This window comes from Aotus nancymaae, unplaced genomic scaffold, assembly GCF_030222135.1.
Source record: "Aotus nancymaae isolate 86718 unplaced genomic scaffold, 86718_ANA_hifiasm-v0.15.2.pri h1tg000007l, whole genome shotgun sequence".
Taxonomy (NCBI): domain Eukaryota; kingdom Metazoa; phylum Chordata; class Mammalia; order Primates; family Aotidae; genus Aotus; species Aotus nancymaae.
Window position 1 is genome coordinate 3359598 of NW_026988418.1, and position 23625 is coordinate 3383222.

The 23625-nt window shown below is 50.9% G+C and overlaps 1 protein-coding gene across 2 annotated transcripts; it reads left to right on the forward strand.

The window, feature by feature from the left end:
• Window positions 1–3322: 3322 nt before the first annotated feature.
• MFSD2A (MFSD2 lysolipid transporter A, lysophospholipid) lies at window positions 3323–17898 on the forward strand. Of its 2 annotated transcripts, none has more exons than XM_012439135.2 (14): window positions 3323–3563; window positions 5003–5137; window positions 6610–6734; window positions 12825–12948; window positions 13085–13163; window positions 13473–13630; window positions 14226–14316; window positions 14436–14557; window positions 14712–14795; window positions 15262–15345; window positions 15438–15550; window positions 15967–16110; window positions 16202–16378; window positions 17450–17898. In XM_012439135.2, exons 1-14 carry the CDS (start codon window positions 3471–3473, stop codon window positions 17511–17513), a joined length of 1593 nt encoding a protein of 530 aa, XP_012294558.1. In that variant the 5' UTR covers window positions 3323–3470; the 3' UTR covers window positions 17514–17898. The 2 variants fall into 2 exon arrangements, with proteins under 2 accessions (XP_012294558.1, XP_012294559.1); XM_012439136.2 differs by having other exon boundaries at window positions 3471–3563; window positions 6571–6734.
• The last annotated feature ends 5727 nt before the right edge of the window (window positions 17899–23625 follow it).

Sequence of the window (23625 nt, forward strand, 5' to 3'; positions counted from 1 at the left end):
CTCACTGCACCTATGCCTCTCGGGTTCAAGTCATTTTCTTGCCTCAGCCTCCCTAGTAGCTGGGATTAAGTTTTGCATTTTTTAGTAGAGACAGGATTTCACCATGTTAACCAGGTGGGTCTCAAACTCCTGACCTCAAGTGATCCACCTGTCTCAGTCTCCCAAAGTGCTGGAATTACAAGCATGAGCTACTGTGCACGGCCAGCATCTTTTTCACAAGGCAGCAGGAAGGAGAAGTGCCGAGCAAAGGGGGAAGAGTCCCTTATATAACCAGATCTCATGAGAACTCACTCACTATCATAAGAAAAGCATGGGAGAAACCACTCCCATGATTCTGTCACCTCCACCTGGTCTCTTCCTTGACATGTGGGGATTATGGGGATTATGAGGATTACAATTCAAGATGAGATCTGCATGGGGACACAAAGCCTAATCATATCACTTGAGCTCAGGAATTCAAGGCTGCAGTGAGCTCTGATCATGCCACTGCACTCTGGCCTGGGTGACACAGCAAGACCCTATCTCTAAGAAAATAAAATAAAAATAAATAAAATGAGGATAATGAAAACGACCCTCCCCAGTGGTGGTGTTGGGACTAAATGAGATATAAAGGAAAAAAAACAGGAATAAATGAGATCGTATGTTTAAAGCACTTATGGGGCACAGTGCTTGCCCGGCATACAGTGGCTGCTTGATAATTGGGAGCTGTTGCGTTGACGATGCCCTGATTCAGTTAGTGGTGACAGTGAATGTCCCTAGTGGTGTGTTATGGGGCTCTGTTCTGACCAACAACATGGCTGGTGGAGTTGAAGTTGCAAGGGATGGCCAGATCTAAATTTAGAGTGAGAGAAAACAGTGAGCCATCGAACCACTATCCACAACAATTTCGACAGGCTGTTATAAGCAAGATGACATTGTTCTGTTGTGAGCTTCAAGACGTTAGACAAAGCAGAGGATGGGGGAGAGACCTGATTTGACCCCAGCTCCTGTGAAAAGGATCTGAATGATTTAGTTGACCACAACCTGATGGGAACTAATCATGGGAGAGAAAGGCTCTCAAGCCCAGCAGTCTTAGGCTGCATTAACAATGTGTCGCGTCCAGACTGGAAAAAAATAATAGGCCTATTGTGCTGGCTTGGTCAGGCCATATCTGGAATCTTGCGTTGCTACACTGACAGACTGGAATCAGGCCAGGAGGGGGACCAGCCCAGCTTCAGCTCCCAGCACTTGTGCTAAATGCTTCCTGTGCATTTTCTTGTTTCATCCCCAAAACAAATCTATTAGGGGGCTCTTTTTTTTTTTTGACGAAGTCTCGCTCTGTTGCCAGGCTGGAGTGCAGTGGCGATCTCAGCTCACTGAAACCTCCGACTCCCTGGTTCAGTCGGCTCACTGCAACCTCCAACTCCCTGGTTCAAGCGATTCTCCTGCCTCAGCCTCCTGAGTAGCTGGGATTACAGGCATGCACTGTCATGCCCAGCTAATTTTTTGTATTGTTAGTAGAGATGGGGTTTCACCATGTCGGCCAGGATGGTCTCCATCTCCTGACCTGGTGATTCGCCCACCTCAGCCTCCCAAAGTGCTGGAATTACAGGCGTGAGCCACCGTGACCGGCCTAGGTAGCTACTATTAATATCACCATTTTACACAGGAGGTTAACTGAATTGTTCAGGGTCAGCCACACAGCTAGTAAATGGAGGAGCCTAGGGCTTTTCCTAACAGGCTCCTGTGTGCTTGTATCTTAGCAGGGGAAGACTGAACATTCATTCACCGAACATAATGAATCAGGCCCTAAGCTAGTTAGTGGGGACGAGGAAGTGAAAAAGATGTGGTTCCTATCTGAGAAGCTCATTGTCTGTTGAGGGATACAGATCACTTGTGATACAGTGTGATTCTGTGGGAGAGAAGATTTAGGGGCTGGAAGGGATCATAGAGTGCACCTAGCTAACTGAGCCTGGAGAGGGGAAAAGAGACAGAACAGTGTCACACAACTTGGAGTCACGGGACCAGCCATTCCCTTTCCTCAGTATTCACTGCCTCACATTGACTCTCTTCTGCTCAGCAGTGGCCAAGAACTGTGTGTCCAGATGGGATCTGCTAGGTGTATGAGGGAGCTTGGTGTGACCATGAGGCTGAAAGACCTTATCTCTCCTCCCTGCAATCAGAGATTTAGTGAAAGGAAAAAGGAGGCTGACATTAAGAAGCACAGGGACCAGGTGGGTGGCCTTTGAGAGTTCCAGCAGCCCCTTCACTAATCAGAGACCTGGAAAGACTGGGGTGATGTTGACATAAGGGACTCACAGATGGAATTAAAGACTGTTCTTTTCTGGCATCTGTGCCTGCCCTCTGTTCCAAACTAATGTCCTGCCATCTTCTTTTGAGGACCACATTTCTGGGCATTCTCTTTTTTAAAACTTCCCCTGTTTCAACCCTCAGTGCCTCTGGAGCCTTGTGTCTCCCGGGGCTTCTTGTTGGGGAGACACATACACCCCATTCAGTCTTCTGTAATTTATGCTAAGAGGGATAGAGCAGGGCTGTTGAGAGCAACTGCTTTGGAATCAAACAAAACCTTTCAGGCCTGCCTCTGTCACATAACAGTTGTTTCACTTCTCCAAGTTTCCCTTTCCTGTGCTGTAAAATGGGGATAATAATAGTACCACCCTCATTTGGTGGTGTTTGAGGGCCGAAAGAGATCACATGAAGTATGGAGGAAGCTATCCATAAAAGGCCACTGTTGTCCTAGTGTACTAGTAGGTGTAGCCCCGGCTTCTCTCCACTTGGGAGCTCCCTGACTGCCGGGGAAGCCACTGTTGCCTCATCTTTCTCCCCACTGCCCAGATGCCAAGGGCAGGAAGGGGGAATGCTGTGTCTTCGGGGACGAGAGAAAGGCATCGAAAGGGTGTCAGCCTACATCCTCTAGCCTTGAAGAAGGAGACACAACCTGACTCCAGATTTTAAAGTGGGCTTCAGAGAGCCCCTACCTTTCTTAGGCCTGGGGGGTCAGAAGTCATGGGTGGTAGGCCAGACTCGGGGAGAGTCGGACCTCGGGGACCTCGGGCAGATCACTCTCAGCCTGGGGCCTCGGTTTCCTCGTGCGTGTCTGGGAGGTCTCGCGGTCTGCTACTCATATTGTGAGGAGCCAGCGCAGGCGGATGCCGGTTCCGGGGTTTGGAGAACGTGGCTCGGTGGCAATGAGCCGCCGGGCAAGGCAGGGGCGGGGAGGCGGGCGACGGGATTGGCTGGAGGCGGGGCAGCGGGGCTCGGGGATTGGCCAAACCGGAGAGGGCTGGGCCGAACTTTAGGAGGCGCGGAGGGGGCGTGCAGCAGAGTGTGTGCCTCGCCTGCCGGCCGGCTTTGCTCGCGCACGGCGACCGTGGCTAAGGCGGCAACGACGAGAGCCTGGGAGGAGCGGCGGCCTGCGAGGCAGAGGAGCATCCCGGCGACCCGGCCTCAGGCGGCGTGGCCTGCGGGTCATGGCCAAAGGAGAAGGCGCCGAGAGCGGCTCCGCGGCGGGGCTGCTGCCCACCAGCATCCTCCAAGCCAGTGAACGTCCTGCCCAGGTGAAGGTGAGGGCCCGGCACCCCGCGTGGAGGGCGAGGAAAGGGGGTGGGCTGAAATGGGGGATCGGGGGCGTAGGGGGATCGGCCTGGTCAGGGGACCCCTGGATAGCCGGGGACAGGAAGCCTATGGGCCAGAGAGGGCCTGGGGGTGCCCGGGGGCAGGGGGCGACGGAGAAAGGCTGTGGGCGCCGTCGCCACACTTTACTCACCCGCACTCCACGCTCTGCGGAGGGGTTCTGCCGACAGCCCCTTGTGGTTCCCGGCTCTGCCTATCCGGTTTCGGTTCTTCGGTGCTGAGCGGCTGGGGTTTGCCGCCCCAAACGCCAGAGACGACCCTAGAAATCTGGGAAACTCCCCTTGGTTCCCCATCTCTCATCCCCTACCTCCCACCCCTAACTCTACCGCCTCAATTCTGGTGTGAGGGCCGCTCATTCATAAGAACAAGAGCTCTGCTCTTAAAGGGGCCGCGTGCCTCAGGCATTTGTGTAAATGTGGGTGTTCGCGCGGGAACGATGCTTTGCGCCTGGAGACCATCAACCCCATCCCCAGCCGTGGGCATCTATTGAAGGACCTAATAAAATCAGGCGGCCCCCTAGGAAGGGATCTCAGGCAATACATATCTTCGTGGGAAGTGACTGCCTTTTCCTTTTAATTTTATGAACTGATCCTTGGAAGGAGCTGGGTGAGCAATTATGCTGTTACTATGCATGAGTAATATCTACTTTCCCCGGGCAACCCAACCTCCCTAGTGCCCCACCCGGAGAGGGCCCAGGCCTGAACCTGGAGGCCTTTCCTCCCCTCTCCAAGCTCCTCTAGGAGCTCGGGGTTGGAGGGCGGTGGGACGGGAAGCTGGAGGATAGGACAGTTCCTGGGTCTGCCTGAAGCTCTGGCTGCCTATAGGGGTCAGGGATGCTCCGGGACAGGTGGAACAGCTTCGCCTGCATTCAGCTGCGCCTGGCCTCACAGCTCTCTGGAGCTCTCACCAGGAGCAGGCAGGTGGATCCTGCCTCTGAGCCAGGGCGGGAGCCTGGGCTGGGCTCAGGCAGCTCTTGGCAGCAAGCGGATTTTCAGGTTGTGGCGGCTGGTGCCGGGTGGGGACAGGTCCGCTGCTGGAGCATGCTCCCCCTGAAACTTGGAAAGGAGCAGTGGCTGAGGCCTTGGGAGGAGTTCTTTAGGGATGGTGGGCTGATAAATTTCCTTAGATTCTCTAGGAGGGAGGTGGCTTAGGGGCAAATTTCACACAAGTATGGATTCCCCTTTTCCAGGTTCCTAAGATTGGAGAGCACCTTTCTCTTGGAGAAAGTGGGATCTCCTAGGTAGGAACAGGTCAAGGCAGAGTTGTTTGTTCTGGTAGAATTGGCTGGAGGGGTGGTCCTTCCTGTGGAAACTTGTAGGATGGAGGCCAGGATCTTGGGCCTCTTTTCATCTTCTCCTCCTCTTCCCAGAAGGAACCGAAAAAGAAGAAACAACAGTTGTCCGTGTGCAACAAGCTTTGCTATGCAGTTGGGGGAGCCCCCTACCAGGTGACGGGCTGTGCCCTGGGTTTCTTCCTTCAGATCTACCTATTGGATGTGGCTCAGGTGAGTGGTCTAAGCCTTTGAGGGCTCCTTCAGCATCCTGAGGTGGGAAAGACTAGGCACTCTGGGTCAGTTCACTCAGTTTTCCCCATCTGTAAAATGGGACCAGAAATCACTACTTTGCTGCCTCTCAGAGTCAGTGGGCAAGAAATGAGAAGATCCTGGAAGGTATCCAGGAGAGGAGTTTTTCTACCCCAGAAGTCTTCACTGGAAAGGCCTAGCTACTCCTCTTTGACTGGCAAGAGCAACAGAGCCTGAAGGGGTAGGCGGTAGAATGAGGGAGAATGGGGCCTGCTGGGGATGCTATTCTTGGAAGAGACTGGCACACTGTGTCCCTGGCTAGGAGATAGCTGGTTTAGCTCAGGGGCTGGTAGGTGTTGCCAAGCTCATGGATGAGATGTATCCCACCTTTACCTGAGGAGCAGAGGGGCCTTCAGGTGCTAGGCTAAGTTAGAGTGCGCCAGTACCACAGGGTCTTTGACTGGGAGGGGTACTTAGGGTGAAACACGGCTATTCTGTGCATTGGGAAGCCTTGGCCAGAAGCCTGGCATCCTGAGAATTCGCCCTGTCTGGATGAGAGAGTGGGAGGCGGAACAGCCGTGATGACCAGGGCTCCCGCACTGGCTGTCTTCTCTATGTAGCATCTAACTTGGCAAGCAGCACATCTTAGTTGTATCCATTTACAGAGAGGGGACACTGAACTCCAGAAAGAACAAAAAACTTCAGCAGCTAATTTTTAAATAACGCTCATGGGCTGGGCCTTGAGTGGAGTGTAAATATGAGGAACCTAGAGTCAAAGTATAGACCTGTTGTAGTGGGTGTTAGAGCTGGGGTTGGGGTGTCAGATTGGGGAGACTATGGTATGGGGAAGAATACTCACTTTCCAGAGCAAGAGCAATAGCAGGACTTTAATGGATAAGGAGAAGTCTGGGGAGTCTGTATTTAGGGCCTAGGGGGCTTGGGGGAAGGGGGTTAGCTTGAGTGGATAGTGACAAGTCCCTTTTTTAAAAGCATCTATAGACTCCTTCTTCCACATCCAAGATAGAGCTTGAATGTGTCAGATAGAGCTCATAACTCCCATTATACAGATGGGGACATTGAAGCACACTGTGTTCACCCCGTAAATGCTCATTCTGATATCAGGTGGTCAGGGGCTCAGGGCTGAGAGAGGGAGGGAAGGAAATGTTTGTGGATTCATTTGAATTGATGGAAATGTCTTCAAGGGCAGTGGAGGGAAGCCATTAAGGGGACAGATCTGAGAAAGCTTCTAAGAAGGTGCCAAGTGCTACTGTTATTGGAGAAATGCTATTGTCATGATTAACAGGCAAGTGAAGATGTGTAAGGCCCACATGGGAGCAGCTCAGGGTCACAAGGTCCTGGCTGAGACAGGGAGGGAGCCTCTGCTTCTGCCTACCAATGACAGTTGAGGCGAGTAGAAGGATGAGGAAGTTGTCTTTTGCTTCTCCCCATTCCAGGTGGGCCCTTTCTCTGCCTCTATCATCCTGTTTGTGGGCCGAGCCTGGGATGCCATCACAGACCCCCTGGTGGGCTTCTGCATCAGCAAATCCTCCTGGACCTGCCTGGGTCGCCTTATGCCCTGGTGAGTAGAAGCTGTCTCGAGGGGGCACAAGGCAGGACTTCCAGCATATCTGTTCCTCGGTCCTTCTGGCTGTCTTGTCACAGGTTGGGGGCTGAGGAGAAGGGAGGAGGCAAAAGCCCAAGGGTGTTGAAACCCCATTTGAGGCATCAGCTACCCAGAGCATGGGCACTGAAATACTCAGCCAGTTCACTTCCAGGCCAGCCAAAGGGCTAGGCTGGGCAGCTCTGGCCTCATTCCTCTCCAGGATCCACTCATTCCCCTTGGTGAAGCTGGAATTCTGAATTCTCCCACTCTGTCACTCTGGAGCCAGCCTGCCTGGGCTTCTTTTCTTTTTTCTTTTTTTTTTCTTTTCTTTTCTTTCTTTCTTCTTTTGTTCTTCTTTCCTTCTTTTTCTTTCCTTCTTTCCTTCTTTCTTTCTTTCTTTCCCTCCTTCCTTCCTCTTTCTCTCTCTTTCTTTCTTTCTTTTTCTTTCTTTCTTTTGTCTCACTGTGTCACCCAGGCTGGAGTGCAGTGTTGTGATCGTCACTCACTGCAGCCTAGAATACCTGAGCTCAACTGATCCTCTCACCTCAGCCTTCCGAGTAGTTGGGACTACAGGCATGTGCCACCACACCTGGCTCATTTTTAAAAATTATTGTGGTAGAGACAGGGTCTCACTATGTTGCCTAAGCTGGTCTTGAATTTCTGAGCTCAAGGAGTCCTCCCGCCCCAGCCACCCAAAGTGTTAGAATTACAGGCATGAACCACCAGGCCCAGCCCCTGCCCTGGTTTAAATCCCAGTTTCCCTACTTACAGCTGAGTCACTTCACATCTCTGAGTCTCAAGTTTCTTCATCTGTAAAATGGGGATAATAATTATGCCTATCTCACAGAGTTGTGGTGAGGATTAGTTTTTATTATTTGATGTTCTTAGAACAGTGCCTGGCTTAATTCCCCTTCGTAAGGTCGATATAATCTTGAGACTTAAATAAGTTGATACTAAATATCAAGTACTGCTTGGGACACTAAGCGCTATGATGATCACATCAGGGCAGCTCAGCAGGAGAGCTGGCATGCGGTCCCTCGTACAGGCCACACCAAGGGAACTGCGGAGTCCTGGGCTGGGAATCAGACTTCAGGCAGCCTGCTGCATCTCCACCTCCCAGCGGGACCCTCCTGACAGTGCAGTCATATATAATTGGCACCCCGAGCAGGGGCTGGGGTAATACCTGGAATGGGGTAGCAAACCCATAACCTTTGGCACCTTGGATGACGTAAATTACCTTTTCCCTTGGTACAAAGCCTGTGCTACTCAGCTTCAGGCTGTGGGGCAAGGTAGGGGGAGGTGGTGCCACAGATCAGACGGCAGGGGAGACGCACAGAACAGGCTGTCAGGCCGGGGCTCTGGTTCCCTCCAGGACATCCTGCTTCAGGGCGTGGGGGGGCATACCCCTTTCATCTCCAGCACATCCAGGCTTAAGTGGGCGCCTTCCTGCCCCAGGGGCGCCCATACCTGGCCTCCGGCCTTCAAAGCTCTTCCCGCAACCCCTGTCCCCGCCACAGCTTCCTTTCCCACGAGGCCCCCCACCCACCCCAATCCTGCCAGCCCCTGGCTAAGGCCCAGGTTGGAGCCTTTGATCCAGTCTTCAGGGCGGGGGGCAGGACAGCCTGCCTTACCTGTGCAGGGTGCTCAGGGCTCCCCCAGCGCCAGCCCACGAGACTTGGCCCAGTGCCTGCCTCCCTGGCAGCCAGTGGAAGGCGGGGCTCTGCTGCCACATCTCCTCATGAGGCCCAGCCAATGGGAGGCGGCTGCTGGGCCAGCCCCATGCAGGCTGGGTTACTCCCAGTCACACTGGGTTCCTCAGCAGCAGCTGCTCAGCTGCCTATGAGCAGAGGATGGAATGTTTGACCAAGGCTGACCAGGAGCTCTTGTTCCCTGAGGAGACAGATTCAGGAGAGGTGGAGGCGGGCAGGCCCTCCCTGTGGGGTGTAGGAACTAAGGAACTCTTGCTGGGCAGGTGTGGCAGCCAGCGTGGGGAAGTTGCTGGCGCCCTTCAGGCTGGTTTCAGATCTAGCAGGTGCCTGTGTGCGTGAGCTCCTGTGTCTGGCAGAGCCTGTGTATTCGTGCACGTGGGATGGCTCATGGGCTAAGGTCTGCTGTACCTATGACCTCCCTGTCCAAACTTTTGTTTCCTTTTTGTGGAGAATGGGGTCTGACTGTGTTGCTCTGGCTGGTCTCAAACTCCTAGGCTCAAGCTATTCTTCTGTCTCTGCCTCCCTAAGTGCTGGGATTAGAGGTGTGAGCCACCATGCCAGGCCAGACCTCCCCATCCATACCACCTGGCTCCTCCTCAGGCCAGGCCTGAAGACCTGGAAGTCCCTTTCCTTTCAGTGTAGGAAGAAACCGTGCCTGTCAGGGTTCATGAGCCCTGTAGCCCTCTCCTCCTGGGCTTCTCCTCCTTCAGGGCAGCCCCTGCTCTGAGCCTACATTCAAATCCTCTTCTTCAAACCAGAAAGACTTTTCTTTTTCTTTTTTTAATTAAAAAAATATATATATACATAAATATATATTATATATAGAGAGAGAGAGAATGAGAGAGAGAGAGAAAGATGGGGTCTTGCTATGTTGTCCTGGCTGGTCTTAAATTCCCAACCTCAAGCAGTGCTCCTGCCTCAGCCTCTTAAAGTGTTGGGATTATAGGTTTGAGCCACCTTTCCTGGCCAAACCAGAAAAACTTTGGCAGTCACTTTTCTTGGAGTTCTTGGGGCCACTGTGTGAGAGGCCAGGTGTCAGCAGGGTCCCATGGGGAGGCTGAGATGCAGCAGCTGGGCCTGAGTTCTCCTTCCCAGCCCGGGCTTTCGGCGGCTCCCCTGGTGTGGGACCAGTTACGCACATGCACTAGTTACGCATGCCAGCTCTCCTGCTGAGCTTCCCTGATGAGATCATGATAGCACTCAGTGTCCCAAACAGTTTGATATTTTAGTATCGACCAAGTCTGAAAGTTACTTCAATCCTGTAAACTAGAACCAAGCCACCTCCAATGGCCTTTCAGGAGTCCATTTCTACTCCTGTGTCATCTCCTAATTCCATCTCCCCTGCTCTCCTCGCCCCAGCCCTCCTGGCCTTGCTCTTCCTCTTCCGAGGACCTTTGCACTGACTATTCCCTTTGCCCGGCCCACTCTTGCCTCAGGGGACTGCAAGGCCGACTTCCTCCTCTCATTCAGACCTTGGCACAGATGCCACCTTCTCAGTGAGGCCTACCCCGCCCACCCAGTTGTGAACTGCACCCTTATTCTAGTCCCCTGGGGCCAGTTTTATTCCTTTTCTTCATAACAATCATCTCCCAACACGTTCTATAACCTTTTTGTAAAACTATGGTAAACTATATGTAACATAAAATTTACCATAACCATTAAAAAATGTTTCAGAGACAGGATCTTGCTATGTTGCCCAGGCTGGACTCAAACTCCTGGGGGAAAGAAATCCCTTTGCCTCAGTTTCCCAAGTAGCTGGGACAACAGGCATGTGCCACTGCCATTATAGCCATTTTCAAGGGTACAGTTCAGTGGCCTTTTTTTTTTTTTACAGCAGGCATACAAATCTGTTGGTTCTCGAATATTTCTTTTTTGGGCAGTGCAGTTTCAACATTCCACATTAAGGATGTAATAATCAGGAGTCTTTTTTTTTTGAGACAGGGTCTCACTCTGTCACCCAGGCTGGAGTGCAGTGGTGTGATCTTGGCTCACTGCAACCTCTGCCTCCTGGGTTCAAGCGATTCTGCTGCCTCAGTCTCCTGAGTAGCTGGAATTACAGGTGTGCACCACCATGCCCAGCAAATTTTTGTATTTTGAGTAGAGATGGGGTTTGTTGGCCAGGCTGGTCTCGAGCTCCCGACCTCACGTGATCTACCCACCTTGGTCTCCCAAAGTGCTGGGATTACAGGTGTGAGCCACCGTGCCCAGCTTAAGTACATTCACTTTGTCGCCATCATCACCATCATCCATCCGTTTACATCCTCCCAAACTGAAGCTCTGTACATACCAGACACTAATTCCCCATTCCCCTCTCCCCACATCCCCTAGTAGCCACTATTCGACTTTCTTCATGAATTTGACCACTCTAGGTACCTCATGAGTGAAATCACACAATATTTATCTTTTTGTGTATGGCTGATTTTCCTTGGCTTAATGTCCTCAAGGTTCATCTATGTTGTAGCATGTGTCAGAATTTTATTCCTTATGAAGGTTGAATGATATATATAACTTTTAAATTATGTAAATGTTTCTGTTTGCCAGCTAATGTAAGTTCTACAAGGGCAATGATTTTTTTAAATCTGTTCTCTGGTATATCCTAAGTAATTAGTATAGCACCCAGCCCATAGTTGGAACGTAATCTTTCTTAGGGAATGCTGACTGTAAGTTATGTGCTATTACTACTCTCACTTCACAAATGAGGAAATGAGCTTCAGATAATTTAAATAACTTCTCAAGACTAAGTTTTATAGTTATTCAGTGGAGCTAGAATCAAATCCCTGAAGAGGCTTAAAAGGCCTTTCGCTTTACCACGGCCTGTGCTGCCTTGCTGCACTGATGCCATGGAGTTAGTACATCCTGACGTCTAACCCCTTGTGATGGTGTGGAACTCACATGGGGAAGGCAGACGTTTGCCCACCTGGGCCCTCAGCTTTCCTTCACCTGGAGCTGGCCTCTCTCCACACCAGCTTCCCTGTGTGTGTGAATGGTGTGTGTGTGTGACTGATGTGTGTGTGAATGGGGTGTATGTGACTAGCATGTGTGAATGAGGTGTGTGTGAATGAATGACATGTGTGTGAATGGTGTGTGTGTGACTGGTGTGTGAATGGGGACATGTGTGAATGGTGTGTGTGTGAATGGGTGTGTGTGTGTGAATGGTGTGTGTGTGACTAGTGTGTGTGAATGAGGTGTGTGTCTGAATGAATGGCATGTGTGTGAATGGTGTGTGTGTGAATGGGTGTGTGTGTGACTGGTGTGTGTGTGAATGGTGTGTGTGTGTGAATGGGGGTGTGTGTGATGTGTGTGTGAATGTGAATGGTGTGTGTGTGAATGGGGGTGTGTGACTGGTGTGTGTCTGAATAGGGGTGTGTGTGACTGGTGTGTGTAAATATGAATGGTGTGTGTGTGAATGGGGGTGTATGTGTGAATGGATGTGTGTGTGAATGGTGTGTGTGAATGGGGACATGTGTGAATGGTGTGTGTGTGAATGGGTGTGTGTGAATGATGTGTGTGTGACTAGTGTGTGTGAATGAGGTGTGTGTGTGAATGAATGGCATGTGTGTGTGAATGGGGTGTGTGACTGCTATGTGTGTGAATGGTGTGTGTGTGTGAACGGGGGTGTGTGTGACGTGTGTGTGTGAATGTGAATGGTGTGTGTGTGAATGGGGGTGTGTGTGACTGGTGTGTGTGTAAATGTGAATGGTGTGTGTGTGAATGGGGGTGTGTGTGTGAATGAGTGTGTGTGCGAATGGGGATGTATGTGACTGGTGTGTGTGTGTGAATGGGGTATGTGTGTGAATGGGGTATTTGTGTGTGAATTGGGGTGTGTGACGTGTGTGTGTGAATGAGTGTGGGTGTGAATGGGGTGTGTGTGAATGGGTGTGTGTGAATGTGGTGTGTGTGAATGGGGGTGTGTGTGAATGGGCGTGTGTGTGAATGATGTGTGTGTGAAGGGGGGTGTGTGAATAGGGGTGTGTGTGAATGGGGTGTGTGTGAATGGGCGTGTGTGTGAATGGGGTGTGTTCACGTGAGAACACAGGGATTAGGGCTGCTCCTTCTCTCTGCCTCCTTGCCTGGCCACCTGAGGTCTTGGACTCTTGTCAGCTCTCTCAGCCCATTAGAGGCTGCCTGTGGACGAGACTCAGGGTCTGACCTCACACCCCATGCCTAGGATTTCAGTCTGGGGGCCCAGTTCCCATCTGCCATTCCGGGCTTGGCCATCAGCCTCTTCCCAGAGGCCCCAGGGTGAGTGGATTCTGCAGGAGGACAGGGAAGGAAGGAAGACCCTGTGAGGCGCAGCAGTCTGGGCTGGGCCTGGCTCCTGGGCTCCGGGCTCCACTCACACCCTCCTTTTCCTCAGGATCATCTTCTCCACACCCCTGGCCGTCATAGCCTACTTCCTCATCTGGTTCGTGCCTGACTTCCCACAGGGCCAGACCTATTGGTACCTGCTTTTCTATTGCCTCTTTGAGACACTGGTCACGGTGAGTGTGGGTACCTCCCCTGGTTGTTTCTAGGGGCCAGGAGGAGGGCGGTCCTTGGAGCCCCCGGGGTTGGTGCCGGAAGCTACACTGGTGAGTCCGTCCACCTGACCGGCCAAGGGCCTGTCTTCCATGCCAGTGTTTCCACGTTCCCTACTCGGCTCTTACCATGTTCATCAGCACCGAGCAGACTGAGCGGGATTCAGCCACCGCCTATCGTGAGTCTCTCCCCAGCCCACCTGAGCCCACCCTCCAGGGACCCTCTAGCCACACTTCTTCCCTTGCGGACCCAGCTCTTTACTCTGCTCTAGAGTGTGGGTGTGAAACCATCTTAAAAACGAGTCAATTCCCTTATTTCTCAGGTGAAACCTGGAGAGGTGCATATGTGTTCAGGCCAAGGTGTCCCCTGCTCCGCCACCTCTACCCCGCTGCCTGGAGCTACAGCTGGGTTCCCATCCATCTGACCTTCCTCCCTGGGCCCACAATCCATGAGGCGCCTCCAAAACACCTCCTTTTCTCCTGTCCAGGGATGACTGTGGAAGTGCTGGGCACAGTGCTGGGCACGGCGATCCAGGGGCAAATCGTGGGCCAAGCAGACATGCCTTGTTTCCAGGACCACAATAGCTCTGCAGAGGCTTCACAAAGTACCAACAGTACACATTACATCACCTCACACAGAGAAACGGTGAGGCCCCAGGCAGGGCAGGGATTTGGGGAGATGAGGAACAGTGAGGTGATTTGTAGTTATCCTGAAGATAGTAACAGCTAGTGTTTATTAAATAAATGTTGGGCATTCGGTATACATAATAATTAATAGACCCAATATACCTACTTTGCAGAAAAGGAAACTGAAACTTAGAGAGGCTGAGTAAATTGCCTAGAGTCATAAAGTTAGTGAATTGCAGAGATTTGGGAAGATTTGAATTCTGGTCTGTCAGACCCCACAGCCTATTATTTTTTTTTTTTTCTTTTATTATTATTTGTAAACATAGGGTCTTGCCAAGTTGCCCAGGCTGGCCTCAAACTCTTGGGCTTAAGCGATCCTCCTGCCTCGGCCTTCCAAAGTGCTAGGATTACAGGTGTGAGGGCTGAACCCAGCCAGCCTGGTTTCTTTGTGACTCCTAACTGTCCAGCCTTGGGAAGCAACAGCAGGCCTGGGACGATCCTCCCATTTCACAGATGGAGACAGGAGGCTCCCAGAGGGGAGGGGACTGGCCCAAGATCATTGAGTGGGGCTGCTGGGATGACCATCCTTGTATGTCACCTTCACCTCCTTATAGCAAAATGCATACCTGCTGGCAGCGGGGGTCATTGCCTCTATCTATGTCATCTGTGCTGTCATCCTGACCCTGGGCGTGCGGGAGCAGAGAGGTAAGGGGGTACCTAGGAAGGGGTGCAGGCCCCAGCATAGGTGGCTGTGTCTTTCTGCCTGGCCCTCAGGCTTTGGGAGGGGCTTCTGCTCCTTCCTCACTGTCCCCTCTGGCCCCCAGAACCCTATGAGGCCCAGCAGGCTGAGCCGATCGCCTACTTCCAGGGCCTCCGGCTGGTCATGAGCCACGGCCCATACATCAAGCTGATTACCGGCTTCCTCTTCACCTCCTTGGCTTTCATGGTGAGTGGGGGTCTGACATGCTCAGCCTAAGAAGGGGGTGTAATGGGAGTGGGGTGAGCAGAGCTCTCTGGAGCATGGAGGACATATGGGGGAGGCTCAGCCCCAGCATCACCTCCTTCATTGCATTTCCTTCCCTACCTTGCCCTGTGCCCAGCTGGTGGAGGGAAACTTTGTCTTGTTTTGCACTTACACCTTGGGCTTCCGCAACGAATTCCAGAATCTACTCCTGGCCATCATGGTGAGTGTGGGGCCTGAGCGGGGGCGGGCAGGCTGGGCTAAAGCGGAATAGGCTGTGGGATGGTTCTTGGGACAGGCAGAGGGCGTTTCTCAGGCTGGCCTAAGGTCGTGAAAGGATGAGGGAGGCTTCTCAGAATGTTTGGTTGGACCTCGCGTAGGTAGGACTGGGAGAGAAAGAGTTTGAGGTGAGATGTTCAAGTAGAGAGCACAGCAAAAGCAAGGGTGAGGACATGAGGACACCAGGAGCTTTGCGCAGAGGTTCGAGAGGGCAGCAGATGAGGTGGGCCTGGAGCGGCTCTGAGCTCCCCCGGGGAGCTATAGAAGGTGCCTGTCGACTTCCTTGCTGCTCACATGATGTCATCTGGATGCTCTTGGGCGGGGCTGGGAGCCCCTTTGGGGTTCTGGGAAGGGCAGGAGGAGCTCTGTGGCTCTAAACCACCTCCCTTTAACCTTTTGTCCATCCACAGCTCTCCGCCACCTTCACCATTCCCATCTGGCAGTGGTTCCTGACCCGGTTTGGCAAGAAGACGGCTGTCTATGTTGGGATCTCAGTGAGTGGGGCTGAAGGGCAGAGCCTGGGATGAGTTGGGATGTCTGATGGGAACCTCCCAGCTGACTCATCTTTCTGCACCCCCTCCCCCAGTCAGCAGTGCCATTTCTCATCTTGGTGGCCCTTATGGAGAGTAACCTCATCGTCACATATGTGGTAGCTGTGGCGGCTGGCATCAGTGTGGCAGCTGCCTTCTTATTACCCTGGTAGGTATATACAGGCCCCCTCCTCAGGTATCTCCAGCCCCTAGTCCCCAGCTTTGAAACTCCTTGGGGAGAGTTCTGTAGGGGTTTCTCCCACAAGCCATTCTGTGGATCAAGATTGGGAGTGGGGAAGGTCTGTCCTGTACAGTTGCACAGGTAGTGAACTTTGCAAGGACACCTAGTCAGAGTGAAAAATGGGGGCTCTACTCTGGTCTGTGCTCCACTTGCCAAGCTGAGTTCCTGCAGGCAGGGGTACTTCCTCTTAGAGCAAGAGGCCTTCTCTTATTCGTATGAAGGTGCCATCTCCTCACTGAGCTGTGTGCCCATGGTACTGCAAGCTTCCAGAAGGCCACCTCTTCTCATTAACATACAGGCCCATCAGGTGGGTCGGTCCTCATGGCTGTCGCCACTCTGCGCAGGTCCATGCTGCCTGACGTCATTGATGACTTCCATCTGAAGCAGCCCCACTTCCGTGGAACCGAGCCCATCTTCTTCTCCTTCTATGTCTTCTTCACCAAGTTTGCCTCTGGAGTGTCACTGGGCATTTCCACCCTCAGTCTTGAGTGAGTGGGGTGGGGACCTGGGGCAGGGCTGAGCAGGGCCAGGCCCCAGGTGCCCCATCTTCACCGCTCTCCTGCCCTCTGGGTCCCACAGCTTTGCAGGGTACCAGACCCTTAGCTGCTCCCAGCCGGAACGTGTTAAGTTTACACTGAACATGCTTGTGACCATGGCGCCCATAGTTCTCATCCTGCTGGGCCTGCTGCTCTTCAAACTGTACCCCATTGATGAGGAGAGGCGGCGGCAGAATAAGAAAGCCCTGCAGGCACTGAGGTGAGTGGGGAGGGGACAGGATGCTGGAGAAGGGGACGTCATCATGTCTAAGCCCTCGATTTGTGCCTCCTGTGGCCAAGTCCAGACTCACCCCCTGCAGGTCTTCTCTGGACAGCGCTAACACTTAAGTACACGCCAGGCACTGTGTTGACTAGTCTTACCTTTATTCAACAAATACGGGCCGGGCGCGGTGGCTCACACCTGTAATCCCAGCACTTTGGGAGGCCGAGGTGGGCAGATCACGAGGACAGGAGTTCGTGACTAGCTGACTAATGTGGTGAAACCCCGTCACTACTAAAAATACAAAATTAGCCAGGTGTAGTGGTGCATGCCTGTAATCCCAGCTATTCAGGAGGCCGAGGCAGGAGAATCGCTTGAACCCAGGAGGGGAAGGTTGCAGTGAGCTGAGATCATGCCATTGCACTCCAGCCTGGGCAACAAGAGTGAAACTCCATCTCAAAAATAAATAAATAAATAAAACAAAACCAAATACGTCCTGGCTGCCTACTGTGCGCTAGGCATTGATTGCTCTAGTGAACAAGACAAAAATCTCTGCCCTTAAGGAGCTTGTTATAGGACACATGCATCCATGACCTCCCACACCCCTCCAACAACCCTAAGTATCAGGTTCTTCAGGCTCCCCCTCTGCAGGTGAAGAAGTTGAGGTTTCAGCAGGAGGAGTACCTGGCCCAGCTGAAAGGGACGGAGCTGGGATTTGAGCCTCAGCATTCCAGCTCCAGAGCCTGCACTCTTTATCAGCCTCCTGGCATGCAGGACCTCGAGTGTGGTCTGAACCCTGCATTTGGGGAAACCAGGGGGCAGAGTGGAGTGAGTCATGCCAGCCCATCAGCCAGCCCAGGCGAGGGTGTAGTTCTGGGGTTTGCGGTGCACTCAAAGACAGTAAACAGACCAACCGTTTCTGGGCTGAAAGTGGGAGTGAGCAAACTCTGTGTCCTGTGGTTCACTTTAGTCCGACAGCAGGCCCAAGATCACATGAGGAAGGAGGCAGGTGGGGCTGGGGAGGGGTAAGGATGGATACTTCCTCCAACCCATCTCCTCTGGCTCTTGCAGGGATGAAGCCAGCAGCTCTGGCTGCTCAGAAACAGACTCCACAGAGCTGGCTAGCATCCTTTAGGGCCCACCACGTTGCCCGAAGCTACCACACAGAAGACCACATGAGGGATCAGGACCTGTCTGCCCACTTGCTGAGCAGCTGGACTGCAGGTGCCAGGAAAGGAACTGAAGGCTCAAGAAGGTGGCCCAGGATACTTGCTGTGCTCACTGTGGGGCCGGCTGCTCTGTGGCCTCCTGCCTCCCCTCTGCCCACCCATGGGGCCGAGCCCTGGGGCTGCCACTGTGAATATGCCAAGGACTGCTCAGGCCTAGCCTGGAACACTAATGTAGAAACCTTTTTTTTACAGAACCTAATTAATAACTTAATGACTGTACATAGCGATGTGTGTGTATGTATATGTCTGTGAGCTATTAATGTTATTAATTTTCATAAAAACTGGAAAACAGCTGCCTGTTTCTGTCTGTGTCCTCAGCCACTTACTGAGCCCTTCTGCCTTAAGACTCGGTTAGGACACACTGAGCCCCAGATGCCGCTGGGTTGGGGAGAACACGTCTGAAGGTGTGGCTGGAGTGCAGTGGTGCAATCTTGGCTCACTCACAATCTGCCTCCCAGGTTCAGGCAATTCTGCTTCACCCTCCCGAGTAGCTAGGACTATAGGTGTGTACCTCCACACCTGGCTGATTTTTAAATTTTGTGGAGAGATGGGGGTCTCACTATACTGCCCAGGCCAGTTCTTCCCACTGGACTCCAGCAATCCTCCCGCATTAGCCTCCCAAAGTAGTGAGATCACGGGTGTGAGCCACTGCACCCGGCCTCTTGCTAAGTCAGGACTGTTTCTATTTGAAAGATAAGATAGCCGGGCATGGTGGAAGGTGCCTGTAATCCCAGCTACTCGGGAGGCTGAGGCAGAAGACTCGCTTGAACTCAGGAGGTCGAGGTTGCAGTGAGCTGAGATCGTGCCACTGCACTCTAACCTGGGTGACAGAGCAAGACTCTGTCTCAAAAAAAAAAAAAAAAGATAAGAACATCCCAGTGTAGAGAGGGATTTAGCTAAAGTCACATAGGCTTGAGTGACCTAATTAGAATTTCATCCCAACTCAGACTCCAGTACCGTAATCACCACTCTCTACTTCCCTGTGCCTGAGAATGACCAGGGACCGGCAGACAGATGCTTGCCCTGGCTGTGCCCATACACTGTGCTTCCTGCCTGGTGCATGCCTGAGCCTACAGGGCTGGCAGGGCTGGAGGCTGATGGTGTCCCTGGAGACCTGTGGTTCTTTCTCCACAACTGTTATTGATGGTATTGAAAGGTGAGAATGTACCTGCTGGATCTCACCACGGATACACTGGTGACAAAATAAAACAAATACCTCCGATGAGGAACAGCGTGGTGGAGAAAGCCTAGTTGGGAACACTAGGTGATTTCCATGGTGTGAATAACTCCCACTGTAGCCAATTTCAGTACAAATCATCTTGGCTAGTTTGCAGAAAGAAGGTGAGGAGATCAAACTAGCTTGGATAATCCTTTCTGCAAACTATCCAAGATAACATAGCTCTCCTGTTTAGAAACATTTCTGTAAGCTGGGGGTAGTGGCTCTGCCTGTAATCCCAGCTACTGGGGAGGCTGAGTTGTGAGGATTGTGAGACTAGGGGTTTAAGACCAGCCTGGGCAACGTAGTGAGACCCTGACCCTATAAAAGAAAAAACAATTAGCCAGGTGTGGTGGCTTGCACCTTATAGTTCCAGCTACTCGGGCGGCTGAAGCAGGAGGATCTCTTGAACACAGGAGCCTGAGGCTGAAGTGACCTACGATCGCACCACTGCACTCCATCCTGGGGAACAGGAGACCCTGTCTCAAACAAAACAAAAATTTTACTAGAAACCCTTCTGTGAGTTCCTGTCTGAGACCCCTACTGACCTCCCCAGGCCCAGATCTAGATGCCGCTCTTCTTGCAGGTCACCTGGCTGGCCCTGGGATACACCTGCTTCAGCTCCACCTGGCAGACACCCATCCAATGTGTCTTGACTCCAGCAAGCCTCTCTGAAGCAGTCCCTGTCCCTCTGCCCTTGGGACACCTCTAAGGGTTCGTCCACTTCATCATGGTCTCCCACGCTGAGCCCAGGGCCAGGCATGGTGGGGTGAGGCAGGCACGTGGATCTGAGTGAATGGGAGCTGTGAGAAGAGCAGGCTTTGGCTGGGTGTCAAACCTAACTCCCACTGGCCCACTATGATGCTTCTCTCCAGGTCACAATTTCCCCCAAACATCCTATGGGGATTTAGACTTGAACGCCCTTGCTTCTCTCCAGTTTCACACTCACAGAAAATTGCTCTCCTTTTCCAAGATCCACTGTGGAATTCATGGAGGCTGCTTTGGGGGTGGGACAGGTGGGTGAAGAGGGAAAGCAATGTCTCTTGGGTCATTGGCTACTCTAGGTCCCTTCTGAACAGATCATACCTACTTATTCTTTGGGAGAAGAGCCATATTGACTTCCTCTCTGTTTGCATCCAGCATGACTACAATAAACCCTGACTCTCCCTCTTCGCTCGACCCTGCTGCCTTGTCTTGCCACCTGCACAGCCCACCCACACCTCTGCCAAGGACCGGCTGCAGCTTTAGTGCCACCTTCTGGAAGAAAGGAGCAACACCTCCACATTTCAAAGAAGGAATTCCAGATCTGCCTCTGTTTTGGAATATCGATTCCGTTGATCCAAACAGGTATTTACAATGAGTCTACTATATGTCATACACCAACGAGGCTCTGAGGATGAAGTGGTGAACAAAATAGAGCTTGCATTCTCCGTGGGGATCAATGACAACTAAATAATTTCAGATTGTTGTAAGCACCATGAAAGAAATAAGCAAGGTGATGTGATGGAGGGAACTGGTACGGAGCTTCTTTAAGTGCTCAGAAAAGAATGTCCTGAGAAAGTAACATTTGGCTGTGCACAGTGGCTTATACCCGTAAACCTAGCACTTTGGGAGACTGAGGTGGAAGGATCGCTTGAGCTCAGCAGTTCGAGACCAGCCTAGGCAACATAGTGAGACCTCATCTCCACTGAAAAAAAAAAAAAAAATTTAGAAAAAGAGAAAGAATAAGAAAATGATATTCATAAAGGATGGGAATTAGCCAAATGTGAGGAGAGATTAGAAGGAAAGCATTGCAGGTAGAGGAGACAACACAGACCCCAAGGGTTCAAAGAGCTTGGACTACTCAAAGGACAGGAAGGAGACCAGTGTGGCCAGAGTGTAGTGAATGAAGCCAGGCACCACTGCTCACACCTGTAATCCCAGAACTTTGGGAGGCCAAGGCAGGTGGATCCCTGAGATCAGGAGTTTGAGACCACCCTGGACAATATGGTGAAACCTGCCTCTACTAGAAAATACAAAAATTAGCCAGGTGTGGTGGCAGGCGCCTGTAGTCCCAGCTACTTAGGAGGCTGAGACAGGAGAATTGCTTGAACCCAGGAAGCAGAGCTTGTAGTGAGCCAAGATTGTGCCACTGCACTCCAGCCCAGGTGACAGAGTAAGACTCCATCTCAGAAAAAGAGAAGAAAAGGAAAAGAAACAAAAAAAGACAACAGAAAAGCAGAGTGTAGTGAATGAGAGGGTAGGTGGTATGAGTTGGGGTCAGGAGGTGCACAGGAGCCAGATTATCCAGGGCCTTTTAGCCCAGCGTGAGAATTTGAATTTTATTTTAAAAGCAGCCAAAAAGCCACTGAAGGCATTTAAACAGAAAAGTAAATTATGTTTTAAAAAAACATTGCCCCACAGGAATAAAAACAAACAAATGTTTTCTTGACACTGTGCAGAGAATTGATTAGAGAGGAGTAAAAGTTGGGTGGAAGAGAACATTCAGAGGCTCATATGATAGATGGTTGGTGGCTCAGGCTGGGTAGGCACACATACCATGTCACCCTTGAAAGCTTCCTGTCTACAAAGTGTGGGCCAAGTAATCCTGCTTCCTTCAACTTAGATAAGGCATATGCAGAAGCTGTTTATGCATTATGATTCCAGGGAAAGGGAGATTAGTTTCTGCGACAAATACTGAGTGAGCAACTATGTGACAGGCTCTGTTCTGAGTATGGAGAGACAGCAGAATCCTGCCTTTACGGACTTTTTCCCTGCCTTGAAAAACCGTGAACGTGAATGTCATGAATGTTACAGGGAAGCGGAAGGAGCTTTGAACACGTGTAGCAGTATCAGAGAAGGTTGAGGGCTCCCGGCCTGAGGTCTGAAGAAAGAGTAAGAGTTAGCCAGGCAAACAGAGGAGTGGAGTGAGAGTATTTCAGGGAGAAGGAACAGCATGTGCTAAAGCCCGGAAGTCAAGGAGATCACGGTGGAGTCAAGGAACAGAAAGGCCAGTTGGCTGGAGCACAAAGATTGAGGGAAGGCAGTGCAAGATGAGGCTAAGGATGAAGGCAGAGGCAGACGGTCTACAACATGGCTTTGTGGGTTATGTTAAGCATTTTGGTCCTTATCCTAAGAGCAGAGGGAAGCCATTGAAGAGTTTTAATTAGGGAAGTCATACGATAGATTAAGAGTGTAGAAAGACCTATCAGCTGCTCTGAGGAGAAAGAATTGGAGGAGGTGAAAGGGGAAGCTGGAAGGCTAATGAAGAGGCTGCTCATGTAATGTTCCAAGAATGAATGGTATTGATGAGCACAAGACGAATGGAGGCAGTGAAGATAGAAGAGGACTGGTTTGGCAGCTGGTAGGACTGGATGCAACTGAGATGAAGAGGGAGAGGGGGAGAGAGACAAAAGTGATGTCTTAAACTGGTTATTCTAGTTAGCAGTAAAGAAAAAAAAAGTGATGTCTATATTTCTTTTTTGTTTGTTTGTTTTTGAGACAACGTCTCACTGTCGCCCAGGCAGGGCAGTGGCAAGATCATGGCTCACTGCAGCCTTCATCTCCCAAGCCTCAGCGATCCTCCTGCCTCAGAAACCAGCTATCTTGCCAAGACTGGTCTCAAACTCCTGGGCTTAAACCCTCGGCTTCCCAAAGTGCTGGGATTACAGGTATGAGCCATGGAGCCCGACCATGCCTAGATTTCCATCTCGGGAAACAATGAGTGGCACTTCTAAACACAGCACACACGAGCAAGCTTGGGGGACAAAAAAATTCATTTGTCACTTGTTTGTAACATTTTCAGAAAAATAGGGAAGAAATCAAGCTTAAGAATTCCACTGCCATGGACAAGCTTACACACTGTCACCACTACTACTATAGAACATTTCATTGGCCAGTATGAACAAGCAATATAAATTGCGTTAGATAATGTAATTAGATGAGAAAAAGAAAGAAAAATTGGAAAGACATATGTAAAATTTTACATTTAATTTTATTTATTTTTGTTCTTATATATTTTTTAAAGACAGAGTTTTACCATGTGACCTTGAACTCCTGGACTTGGGGGATCCGCCTGCCTTAGCCTCCCAAAATGCTGGGATTATAAGAGTAAGCCACTGCACCTAGCCCGGCAAAATTATCTTTATTTGTCAATGACATGTTCGTATTCCAAGAGAACCCAAGTGAATCAACTTCAACTGAAAAACTACTACAAACAATGAGAAGGCTCAGTAAGGAAAAGAGGTATAAAATTAATACACAAAATCAATGCCCTTTATATATACAAAGTGCAATAAGCTAAATTGCATTGTTCAATGTGATAACCACACCACATTGCCTATTTAATCTTAAATTTAAAACAATTGAAATGAAATAAAATGTAAAAATCAGTTCCTCAATCATACTAATCACATTTTGAAGTCTCATCGCCACATGTGACTATTGGTTATCATATAATTGAATATGCTGTATCAGAACATTTCAATCATTTCAGAAAGTTCTATTGTTCAGTGTTCACTTAGAAGATACAGTGAAAAAGGTGACTTTATGAGAACAACAAAATGCTTCTGAATAAGAAGGAAATAATTATTTGTCAAACCACATAACTTAGTTTTTGGTCATGGCCCCCCTGAGTGGACCCTCCTGTATTTCAGGACGTAGTGAAAGTATCATCTCTTTGGGAATCTTCCTTGAGGCTTCCAACCTGAGTCGAAGATTCCTCCAGGATCTCCTAGAGCAAAACACAGCCTTCATTATTCACAGATTCCCTATTTGTGAATTTGTCTGCTTGCTAACATTTATTTATGACCCCATATTTTTTT

What these genes read in the sequence shown, in the direction of transcription:
- MFSD2A (XM_012439136.2), top strand. Translation starts at nt 3,471, where the DNA reads ATGGCCAAAGGAGAAGGCGCCGAGAGCGGCTCCGCGGCGGGGCTGCTG. An exon ending in GGGCGTGCGGGAGCAGAGAG is followed by an intron (nt 14,317 to 14,435) that starts GTAAGGGGGTAC and finishes TCTGGCCCCCAG; the next exon opens with AACCCTATGAGGCCCAGCAG. An exon ending in TCACCTCCTTGGCTTTCATG is followed by an intron (nt 14,558 to 14,711) that starts GTGAGTGGGGGT and finishes CCCTGTGCCCAG; the next exon opens with CTGGTGGAGGGAAACTTTGT.